General features: G+C 33.1%; 2 protein-coding genes across 3 annotated transcripts; one reads left to right on the top strand and one right to left on the bottom strand.

The window, feature by feature from the left end:
- The first annotated feature begins 885 nt into the window (after positions 1-885).
- LOC145115177 (putative boron transporter 6) lies at positions 886-6199 on the top strand. Of its 2 annotated transcripts, none has more exons than XM_079051400.1 (14): positions 886-996; positions 1934-2066; positions 2393-2475; positions 2697-2889; positions 3375-3513; positions 3693-3858; positions 3940-4106; positions 4186-4359; positions 4451-4546; positions 4647-4763; positions 4837-5153; positions 5228-5504; positions 5579-5854; positions 6014-6199. In XM_079051400.1, exons 2-14 carry the CDS (start codon positions 1957-1959, stop codon positions 6044-6046), a joined length of 2148 nt encoding a protein of 715 aa, XP_078907526.1. In that variant the 5' UTR covers positions 886-996; positions 1934-1956; the 3' UTR covers positions 6047-6199. The 2 variants fall into 2 exon arrangements, with proteins under 2 accessions (XP_078907526.1, XP_078907525.1); XM_079051399.1 differs by lacking the exon at positions 886-996 and adding an exon at positions 1527-1794.
- A 905-nt stretch (positions 6200-7104) lies between these two features.
- Positions 7105-11975, bottom strand: LOC145115071 (potassium channel AKT1-like). Its single transcript, XM_079051238.1, has 12 exons — positions 11613-11975; positions 11150-11515; positions 11013-11070; positions 10610-10924; positions 10262-10507; positions 10063-10161; positions 9915-9947; positions 9640-9825; positions 9285-9482; positions 9107-9182; positions 7916-8497; positions 7105-7699 (listed from the first exon to the last, which is right to left on the bottom strand). The coding sequence occupies exons 1-12, from the start codon at positions 11843-11845 to the stop codon at positions 7449-7451; spliced, it is 2643 nt and encodes an 880-aa protein (XP_078907364.1). The 5' UTR covers positions 11846-11975; the 3' UTR covers positions 7105-7448.
- Between the last annotated feature and the right edge of the window lie 511 nt (positions 11976-12486).

Raw genomic sequence — 12486 nt, 5'->3', positions numbered from 1 at the left:
TGATAACAAAGACTTTAAATATGTAAAAATATGGAATTGGCATTTTTAAAATATGAAAATCATGTGTCAGTACTGAAGAGTGCCAAATAAATAATGTACTTAAAAAGGAAAATGCATTAAATGAAACATTATTAGAACATGTTCTATTTAGAACCGTTTTGATCTAAGTAACACTTAAAATCATGAAAAAGCATACTTCAAATCATGATATTAACAAAAGCATCTTGTAACATAACAATTAAAATAGAAGGAAAAAATACTGAGTTTTTCGATTTATTTGTTTAATTTAAAAATTTATATGAAACATATTTAGAAGGAAACTAATTACGTTAATTTATTTTAAACTTAAGTAGAAATAGTTGTACGTGTTTTTGATAGGAAGTTAACTCATGGAAGTAAAGGAAAAATGTAATCATTGTCCATATAATGTACTTTATTACTTTAAGAAGAAGAAGATATACCATTTAAATATACAGTTATTTACGACAAAGTTCTTACATTTTATACTAGGTGTGAAACCCATGTATCACATGAGTTTATTTTAAAAAAAATTAAATATAAAATTTTAACAATTTGAAAAGTTTGAATTTATAAAAAAAATAAGAAATCTTTTGAATTATTAAAATTAAGGAGGCTTTAATGTATTGAATACATTACATATATAAACCATTTCTAATAAATAACTTACATATTAAATATGAAATTTTAATTTAATAAAATGAAAAATATAATAAAATAACAAGTGGAAAATAAAAAATATAAAAATGTTAGAAAATGCCATGTGTCCAAATGAAGGAAAAAAGGACATATTCCAAGAAAAAAAAAAAAAAAAAACCTTCATTTAGATTTAAGGGAGACAAGAGTTGAAAAGGGGATTCAGAAAAGAAAGGGGGTAAACTTATTACAAGATCTTTTCAACTTAAACACCTCCATATTTTCAGGCAGGCTGCACTTCGCTAGCCGGCATATAACTTCTCCGGCGGATCTAATTCTCCGGTAATATTCCCTCCATTATTCATGCATACAATGCAGCATATCTGTCTCTCTCATACTTTGAATCTTTCTGTTTATGCATTGATTTCTCATATATTCCTACATATACTCTCGTATATGCGTATATACATGTGATAGAGTGTGTGATTGTGACTGTGTTGACTTACAAACATTAATTTGACGAACAGTCAAGGAATGTAGATCTATTTCAACTTTGATTTGTTGGAGTAAGAAAAATCATATCTCGATGCATCTCTTTTGTTCACCGCCTTCGAAAATTTCAAAATTTGACAGCGTACCTAATTTTTCGGCATAAATTATTTTTCTTGTCGTTTACTTGAGCTGATTGAGAGATTGTTTGTTTGTATAAATAATACTAATACTAGTATGTGTATTGCATAATTACGTTTTGCGCGTTTTCAGATATATAATATATATTTTTTATCATCCATGAAAACATGATTTATGCTGTTATTCAGAGTTCATATTAAATTGCTTTTTGTCAATTTCTAATCTATTCATTTGTCATCTTCTATCAATATGAGCTGTTTGCTCAGTTCGGTTCATTCATCTGTAATATTTAATTATTTTTGTTATTTATTATTATTCTTATCTAGATTTACAAAGATCTCAACTATATACGGTGTTTGGTGTTCCCCTGCTTTATTGTCCTGTTGCTAACAGTCTAACACCCTGGAATCTAACAAGATTTCAATGGCTAAACTATTATAATTCTGACTTTTTGGGGTTATCCTAGTTGTCATTTTGCTCTTTATATGTGGCTTCCTGGAAATTGTAAAGGTAGTGACCAAATTGGACTTCTTATAGTCTTGGTAAATCGGGAAATAAATCTATACTTCTTTCTGTTTAGGTTTCATGAAAAGATTCTCAATGAAAAACTAAACATTCACTTTGATTTTCTCATCTATCACTGGTGCAGTTGCTTCACACACTGCATCTGCAATGGATCATCACAATCACAATACTCCCTTTAGTGGGATAAAGAAGGATCTTCAAGGAAGATTACAGTGTTACAAGCAAGATTGGATTGGGGCACTATGTTCAGGAGCTAGGTATCTTGTTGTTCTACTTACTGAATATGAACAAGGGTTAAATGCAAGAAATATAAACTTACATTGATAGATTTTTTTTTTTTTTTATTATAGCATCACTTTCCTTCTTCCTATTCCACCATTGTAGCAATGTCATCCAAATTCAGAAGGATTTTCATTGCTATAATTGGGTGGATTTTAAAACTTGCAATGCCATAATAAGAAAAAATTTGAAAATTCAATACGTAGTATAAAGAAATGAAATTATGTTGCATAGCTTATACAATGATAGTTTTGATGCTGTGTCATTTTATTTGTTCTACTAACAGTTTTTCTTTTCCCTTCAGATTATTGGCTCCAACAGCTTACATCTTCTTTGCTTCTGCTCTTCCTGTAATTGCATTTGGTGAGCAGCTGAATAGGGATACAGGTATAACCATATAACCTTTATTAAGGCATTGTTCTTTGAAAAATATACCAAGTTATAGCATTGTAGTTCCATTCTTTTTCTTATTAGGATTCAGGACATTATATTTTGGGTTTTTTTGAAATGTTGTAATATGAAAATGTGAATGTAGGATGCTATAATAAACTTGTCACAAATGTGAAATGTATAAACTCACCCTGTTTTTTTTTCTTCATTGAGGGCAGATGGGACATTAAGTTCAGTTGAAACTCTGACTTCTACTGCAATTTGTGGAATTATACACGCGATTTTTGGTGGGCAACCTCTTTTGATACTAGGAGTTGCTGAACCTACAGTGATAATGTACAATTACTTGTATGGTTTTGCAAAAGGAAGGCCTGAGTTAGGGAAAGAACTGTTTCTAGCATGGGTTGGCTGGTATGCATGTTTTGTAATTTGGTTAAATGCAAGAAATAGCAATGTATTTTCATTTATTTGTTTATTATAGCATCTTACTTTCATTGCTTCCTATTAAGACAAATGTACTTTGAAGAATCCATAATACTTATATTGACTTGTTTATTAAAGCATTTAACTTTCATTTCTTCCTATTACATTATAGTTTAAAAAATTTACCCAATTATAGCAATGTTATCCAAATACAAAGCAATTTTCAATGCTGTAATTGGGTGGATTTTTCAAAGAGAATGTTCTAATGTGAAAAAAGTAAGTGTAATGCTATAATTGGGTAGATTTTTCAAGTACAATGTCTTAATATGAAAAATAAAATTGAGATTACAATGCTGTAATCGATGGAAACAAGAGTATGATGTTATGCTTATATTATTTTGAAGTTTTATAATCATTGATTTCTTTCTTTCTTCCATCAAATCCTTGATAAAATCTCTACTTTTTTGAATTAGGGTTTGTTTCTGGACTTCTATCATGCTGTGTGTTCTTGCTATACTAAATGCTTGCACACTCATCACAAGATTTACAAGGGTTGCTGGAGAGCTTTTTGGCATGCTGATTTCTGTTCTTTTTATGCAAGAAGCTATTCGGGTATTCACATTCATTCTACTTTTGTGCTACTTTTTTTAAATCAGGATGGGAAGGACATTTTCGTCTTTTTCACATTACGAGTCTTCGTCCCACCTTGTGACAAAACTTTCAATTTTAATGCATACAAAATGCTTTACAATTTGTTTTTTCTTTTAACACAATTTACATTGTAACTTTAGGGAGTAATCAGTGAATTTAGCATTCCAAAGGGAGAAAACCCTAAATTAGAAGAGTATCAGTTTCAATGGCTTTACACAAATGGTCTGCTAGCTGTCATTTTCTCATTTGGTATCCTCATTACTTCCATGAAAAGTAGAGGTGCTAGATCTTGGCGTTATGGTACAGGTAAATGATAATAATTAACAAGTATCTAAAATAATTTTTACTTTTTTAATTTTTTTGGATCTGATTATGAAACTGTTACAGGGTGGATACGAAGTTTTGTAGCAGATTATGGGGTCCCACTCATGGTTGTGGTGTGGACTGTAATATCCTATGCTAAGCCTGCAGGACTTCCTCATGAAGTTCCAAGGAGACTCTTTTGTCCTCTTCCTTGGGAGGCTGCATCATTATCCCATTGGACTGTTATCAAGGTATAAAAAATCATAGAAATATAGACATGTTTTCCATATTTCTTTTATTTTACTCAAAAAATTGGTTGTTTTATTACAGGATATGGTGAAGGTTCCAGCTGTTCATGTTTTTACTGCTATAGTTCCAGCTATGATGATAGCAGCATTGTACTTTTTTGATCATAGTGTAGCTGCACAAATGGCTCAACAAAAGGAATTCAATCTTCAAAATCCATCTGCTTATCATTATGATGTCTTCTTGCTTGGGATCATGGTATATATAAATTGATTTTTTTTTTATTACAAAGTTGTGCTAATTTCATTTTTATAAAGTTATACTAATTTTGTATGTTTTGTTACTTTAGACTTTGATGTGTGGTTTGATTGGTGTACCACCTTCAAATGGCGTTCTCCCACAATCACCCATGCACACAAGGAGTCTTTCAGTTCTCAAGAGACAGGTTAGAAATACAAAAAGAAAAAACATATTTTTTATGTATATTTTTTTATAATAAATCTTCATTGATATAACTGAATGAAAGTTCTTATATGTTGTGATAGATGATGCGAAAGAAAATGGTTAAATGTGCCAAGGAAGGCATAAAGCTGGAAGCAAGTAACTCAAAAATATATGAGAGGATGCATGCTGTTTTTGTTGAAATGGAACCTCATCCAAATGTACGTTTTCATATTCCCTTTTTTTTTTAATTAAAAATAAGAATTAAATTGACTTCTTTGGTATTTGTTTCAGAGTGTTGTAGACAAGGAGTTGGAGAATTTAAAGGAAGCTGTTATGAAGCGTGATGATGGAGGAGAGTCAAAGGGAAAGTTTGACCCCGAAAAACACATAGAGGCTTATTTACCTGTTAGAGTCAATGAACAACGAGTGACAAATTTACTTCAATCTACACTTGTGGGATTTGCAGTTTTCGCTATTCCTGCTATCAGAATGATTCCCACTTCAGTTCTTTGGGGTTACTTCGCCTACATGTCAATTGATAGTCTTCCTGGAAATCAATTTTGGGAACGATTGTTGCTCTTTTTCATCCCTACTGGTCGACGTTTCAAGTAAGCCCCATTTTTGACATGAAGTAAATGCCCAATTTACCCTTCTGACGTTATTGTGGTTTTTAATTGGACAGAGTGTTGGAGTCGCTTCATGCATCATATGTGGAATCGGTTCCATTCAAATACATAACAATGTTTACAATCTTCCAACTTGTTTATTTCTTAATTTGTTATGGAATCACATGGATTCCAACTGGTGGAATTTTATTTCCATTACCATTTTTCTTGCTAATTCCAATTCGTGAGCATTTTCTTCCCAAATTGTTTCCACCTGAGCATCTTCAAGAACTCGATGCATCTGAGTATGAAGAATTCATCGGAAGGCCAGTTCAAAGCATGAGTCTTTCTCGGGTATGTCACTTCATTTTTTGTTTCAATTAAACATTTATAAGTGTATTTATATTTAAATATCTTTATCTGAACAGAAGGAAGGATCTAATGAGGAAATCATGGAGAACGATTTTGAAATCGATTCAGCTGAAATACTTGATGAAATGACAACGCGAAGAGGGGAATTGAAACTAAGATCCAGCTTCAATGATCGCCAATTTCATGGCACTCCTGATGAAATTAAAACCCGAAAAGGTGAATTGAAATTAAGATCAAGCTTCAATGATCGGTTTCGTGTAGGTGCTGATGAAATGATGACACATAGAGGCGAGTTAAAGCTAAGATCAAGTTTCAATGATCGCCTATTGCATGTTAGTAACCTTTTCTCACTGATATATAATTGTGTGTATTTTTCAAAGTTTATTATTGTACCAAAATGCAAGTAAGATGCTAAATACACATATACATGAAAGTACATTGCTAATCTTGCATTTAGCCCTAAAACTAATCCAAGTGTAATGTTGTTTCAGGGCCACTCGCAAAATAACAGTTCACCAAGATAGATTACTGAGGAAAGTTGCAGACAGTAATTGACTCGATGTATAAATGACTACTCACAATTCTTTGCCTATTTTTTACATTGTACTATGGGAATCCTTCTATCGAATATAATATGATACATTTACCAAGTTTAATGAAACAAGTATTCAAAAGAATTTTGCTTGTATTAGATTTTATTATATCTTTTTGCTTCGAAAGATATGTTTGTTACATACAACATTTACCAAGTTTAGATTTTATGTTAATCTCTCTCTCTCTCTCTCTCTCTCTCTCTCTCACGCACACACACACACATCTGTGTGTTTAAATACAACCTACTAATGTATTAGAGAGTTGGAATCGTACAATGTCTATTTAAAAAGTTTCGATTTTGCCACCATTTGAAAAATTATGTTTCGTTACAATTGCTTAAAGAAGATATGGACTGTGGGTTTCTTTGGGGGATGAGATAAAATAAGATGGATGACTTTTGGAAGATACTCTTCATAACTATGATTAGAATGACAGGACAAATGAAAAGACACAAATACCCTCACATGAGGGGCATGTGGGGCGTCCTAGCGGCCAATATCAAAAGCAATCAAGCACACGGACCAAACAAGCAATCTATAGAAACCAAGCTCGTTACAGTTTTGATATTTGTACTCACGACACAAGTTTTGGACCAATCGCAAAACTTTATCTAAATTAAATTAACGTTTTTCAAAATCACATATAAAGCATTATAATTTTTAACAACACTTCTAAGCAGAAGGGTTAAATATACACAATCATGTTCTTATTTAGTTCACACACACACACACAAACATTTAAATACACAACTAAAATTCATTATCCATTTAACTGCTTTATTTGTACAGACTTTAAGGGAAAAAAAACAGCCCTAAGATTGTCTACACCCTACCTCTCCCACGATCTTATAGGATTTGGGGTATAATTGTTGCATCTTAAAACCATGATAAGTAATCACCAAATACATTGTGGAAAAGTATATCAGATGTTTCTTGAAAAAAAATTAAAAAAGATAATCATATTTTTAAAGGATTTACATTGTGGGGCATATTTTGTCTATAAGGAGTAGGTTGGACATGCTTACCCAAAGTCCCTTCTCTAATGACATTTACAAATGATCACTAATATTATACACTAACTTTCTTCATCAAGAATCTTCATCTATACTTTTAACAAATCCATACCTTTATCTAAAGTGTTTATCCCTTTGATCTTGTTCATATGTCTCCCATATGATCTTTCATAGTTTTTACATAAAAACTACAAAAAAACAAAGAGAATATAGCATTCAACTCTTACCATGGGTCAGACATACACACAAGGAAGGAAGGAAGGCTGCATACTTGTACACATTCCTAACTAGTTACAACTTGGAAACTTGATACATAGCTATCAAGTTTTAAGGACAAGATGATCACCATCTCTAATGAGCTGTATATCTTCAATTTGAACTCCATCTTTATTTAGAACTTTTGTAGGAGTAATGGAAAATTTTTGGGCACCGATATTAAGTATGTCTTGAAGAGATCCGGGAAGGCGTATAAGTTTCCCTACTTGTTCATTTGCCTCCGGACAACTAATTGTCACTCTAGCAATTTTATCGCCTCCGGGAGGTAGTGGTGCCGGTATAAAACTTATATCACCTACATAATGTTAAATAATAAGAAAATATATTGTGTTGTTAATTTTATAAAATAAAAATTATAGTTTAACTAAAATCATCGAAAAGATAGTCAATAAAATTACACAAATATAAATGACTTATATTATTTGCATTTATTTTATCCACTCCATGATTAGAATGAAAATTAACAAAATGGAAGGAATCATATTCTTTCCGGAATTTATCGAATAAATACCTGCACTTTGTTTCCGACTAGCAGACGAAACGATCCCAAAAAGCGAATTACTAAAATCATCGGGCCGTTTCCTACTCTCTTGCACGCCCGCAGACGAAAGCCTCGGCAACTCCGTAGGCAAATGCAGCATCCGCGGCTCACTTTGGTACTTCTTAAGATACGACGCACCATCAAGTTTGGTTTTTCTCCTCCGTGGCTTCTCCTTAGGCGAGGGTCTTTTCCTAAACATATCCAAAATATCTTCATGTGCTTGATGATGTGCCAAGTCACGCGGGGTCCACCCGTGGACATCCGGCATGTCGATGTTGCATCCGTGATTGATTAAAAACTCGACTACAGACGTTTTCTCTTCGGATATGGCCTTGTGGAGCGCGGTGGTCCCCATACTGTTTCTAACCGTGATGTCACCGCCGTGTTTGATTATGTCTTGTAGCATTTCGATGCTGTTTTGTTCCACGGCAAATGAAGCGAATTCGCCTACGTCACCGTTGCTTAGGTTTGCACCGTTGTCTACGAGTAGTTTTATCACGGATTCGTTTCGCCCTACTATCGCACTCCATAGGGGAACGTTTCCATCGGTATCTGCAAGAATATACTATTAATAGCAACCTACTTTCATTTCTTTTAATTATTTTATTCTACTTTTGATATGTGTGAAGGCTTAAAAGTTAAAACCGAGGTAGTATAGGTTCTAGTTTCTTTTTAACTTTGCATACAATATGTACCTCCTTACATTTGTATCTACTTTATTATTTATTTACTCCCTCTCACGCTTTAATTCACCGCAAAAAAATTTGAAAATACAATGCTACAATTTGGTAGAGTTTTGGAAGTACAATGCCTTAATAAGAAAAAATAGAAATTACGATGCTATAGTATATAGAAAAGAAAGTAAGATGCTATAAAACAAAAATAAATACAAGTACGTTTGTTACGACAAAATATTTTAAATAAAAGAAAGTACGATGATACAGACTGTTCCTCATTTTGGGGTTGCAATTCTTGTGTTTATTTAGCTTGATTAAGGGTGTTCTTAGCATTATAATGGCAGAAATTGAACCATTCTCTTTTTGGCTATTTTTTTTTAACTTTACTCATTTAACCCCTTAACAATAAATACAACCCAATTTGACCCATTTTTACATAAATGGATTAGATTCAACAAAAAATGCAAATTCACAAGTTCAATACCTCTTCTATTTGGATCTGCTCCATAATCCAAGAGTAAAAGCACACATTCCAAACTTCCACTAGCGGCTGCAAGATTCTATAAAAATAATAATAACCGAAAAAAGAATATTTTATTTAGCTTAATTAATTCTTACCAAGGGCAAAAAAGGAATAAATTATCAAAATGTGGTTAGCTTACAAGAACTGTGCGTCCAGCATGGTCGACCTCATTTGCATCAAGGCCACCTCGTCTAAGCAATTTATGTAACAAAACATCATCACCTCTTGAAACTGCAAAACATAAACTTAAAGGCACATCCATTCTTCCTTGAGACAACATATTTTCTATATCTGCCAATACTGCTTCCATTATTGGGTCTGATTTTTCTTTCAAATGCTGCATCATTTCCATATCCCAAAAAAAATTAAAAAAAACGTTTGATGAAGCAAAATATGTTATAAAAGGAATGAAACTGAAGCGAAAACATTAGCTAAACTCAAGAACCAAAAATGTAATTTACTACTCTTTTTTCTTTATTTCTTACAAAAGATACCTGAAGAAGATTGTTAATAATTATTGTCCCATCTGCAACATTTGACTGGATAATGTTGCGAAATTGAGTGCGATTCAATCTTAACAGCTGGCTCAATCGTTTTGTTCTAACTGTAAATACTTGTGGCCTATAACAAAGCACACCTATTTCACCACACACCTCCCCAGCTTTTAACTCTCTAACAACCTACAAACAGTAATTTTATTTTTCATTTTAGAAAGAAAAATAAAAAAATCATAGTTTAAAAGGGTATAATTTTCATTTTGGTAAAGTACCTGTTCAACTCCAAATCTCCGAGAGATTATCTCCTGCGTCAAAAGTCCAATTCAAAAGCTATTTAATTTAAAAAACAATATTGGAATATAGGGTTGACTTTTCAAAGTACAATGCTATGATATATGGAGAAGAGCTTGATATTATTACCACAGCACCAGATACCAAAATGTAGAAATCTGTTGGAGCTTCATTTTGCAAGATCACATCTTCTTTGGGTGGAAAATACTCGGCTCTCATCTCTGATACCTACAAGGTTAAAAAAAGGAAACAAGTTATATAGTTATTCAAGTGGTAAAATTAACATGAACAATAAGAGAAAACACCATAATACTATAATAGCCCTTACCAGTTGAAACAGCGTGTCATTTGACACACCATTAAACAAGTACACTTGATCAACAAGCCCATAAAATAGAAAATTTGAAATACTCGATTGAATAGCTTTTGGAAGCAAATCAATAATTTCTTGTTGTTGCAACCATTCTGAGTCAGCTCGGTATTTCAGACATAAATGAGCAAGCATCTGATCTTGCAAACGTGGAGGCAAATGGTTCCTTTGTGCAAACCCTGATGCCGCTTGAATCGTCTCTCTCTACATATACATAAATACATAAAAAAAAAAGTTATTTTCCCACAAATAAAATTGAACAAGTGATACAAAAAAAGATAACATATATGAGGGAAAATCACTTACAAACCTCCTTGTTCGACCAGTCCTTTCAACAATTAAAGTTGTCATGTTTCCAAGGAGATATGCACTCAACCCCATATTGAACAACATAAAGCAAGTGGAAAACAACATTTCCTTCCAATTCACAGCATGAATATCACCATAACCAGTAGTAGTCAATGTGGTTGTACTCCAATAAATTGCTCTTACATAAAGTCTTGGTATGCTTTCTCTAGCAGCACTCGCATCAAGAGCCAACCATGTAGCAGACTGATCCTCATAACGGTGTGCAATAAGATACAAACAACACGCAGATAAGTGAACTGAAAACAGTGTTACCTACAATGACATAATCAAGATCTTCATTCAGAACAATTTTGTTCAATGCATTGTGTGTACAAAGAATGGGAATCATAAAGATACTCACACAAACAAGCCTTGCAACTCGAACCCAGAAATAGTTGAAATTTCGATCTTTCTCCAACCTGATTTAGTGTTGAATATAAGTTTATATTGTGGATTTAGAGTTTTAGTGATTTACTTCAAAGATTTTTATAAGTTTACCTTCCAAATAGATCACCAACTCTTCGAAGACGCCAAAGTCTAAGCATATTGAAGTAGCCATAAGGATGGAGGGAACTAGGAAACATTTTCCTACCAATTTCAGAAGGAATGGAGGAAATGACATCAAACACGAACCATGTTGTTAAATATCTCCAAGCAATACGATTACGATCATCAATAAGAAGGTAGCTAATTTTATCCAGGTAGGCGACAAAGAAGGTTAAACCAATGTCAAAGGCAAAGAAAGCATTGACTACATTATCAGCGATAGAGAGAACACGCGCAGGTGAATCCAGAAATCCAAACTCAAATGGAGAAACCCAGGCTGTGTAAAACACAAGCACAACTAGAAATACCTGCCAAAGTCTGCATAAAATCAAACCTAATCAGCTCCATTGTACATGGAATGGTTAAAAAATCATAAATTAGGAACCAAATTGACAATCAAACAACGATTAGAAACCTGTAACGATGATGTAAAGGGTTGATGGTGAAGGGGCGAAGCTTGACGCTCCGAGTAGATTGAGAACCGAGCGAGGGGAGAATACCGCTACGGATGCTGTGGACGGAGGAGAGATGTTCGTCTCTCGAAATGGAATCGAACTCGCTGGAATCATCCCCCATCCCACCGACACCGCCACCGCCACCTACGCCGAATCTTACTCCACCTACCCATGCTCCTTTCAAGAGCGTCATCTTTCTTCTTCTTCTTCTTCTTCTTCTTCCTCGCAAAATTCAAAACCCTAATTTCGTGAATTTTTTGATTTTTGTTCAGTTCGCCATACATATCCGAGTCTCCGGTGATCATCCACCTGTCCCGCATACCTTTTCTTCCTCCCCCTCCCCCTCCGTAGCCGTTGAAATCCAAGAATGTTTTGAAATTTTAATGCAGACCCTTTTGTTCTGTGTAATTTCCATTTTAGACCCTCAACTCTTAATCATTCAATTCTGGTGAATTATCTTTTATTGCTAAAAGATAATAACGTATTTGTTTGATAAGTTAAGAATATAAAATTTCGATTTTTTTATTAAGACTAACGAACATCTTAACTATCGATATGGCTTTTTCATATGAAATACAAATCATTTGGATTTTTTTATTTACTTGTTTATTTTTGTGACAATTCATTAAAAACCAGAGCCTTTGACAAATATATATAGCGAGTCTAGAATAGAAAACTACATGGTTAACTAATTTTGCTATAGAAAATTTCTATACAAATTCAACGATTTTATAGAGAAGGTAGGTTCTAATTTTTTTTAAAGGTAGGTCATTAAAATTTTTTTTATAGAAATTTTAGATACTTAAAAAAAAAATAGGTGGGTCCAATTGCAAA

This window comes from Lactuca virosa, chromosome 5 (genome assembly GCF_052849685.1).
Source record: "Lactuca virosa cultivar CGN04683 chromosome 5, Lactuca_virosa_CGN04683_v6, whole genome shotgun sequence".
NCBI classification, from domain to species: domain Eukaryota; kingdom Viridiplantae; phylum Streptophyta; class Magnoliopsida; order Asterales; family Asteraceae; genus Lactuca; species Lactuca virosa.
This window is presented reverse-complemented; position numbering and strand designations above follow the sequence as displayed.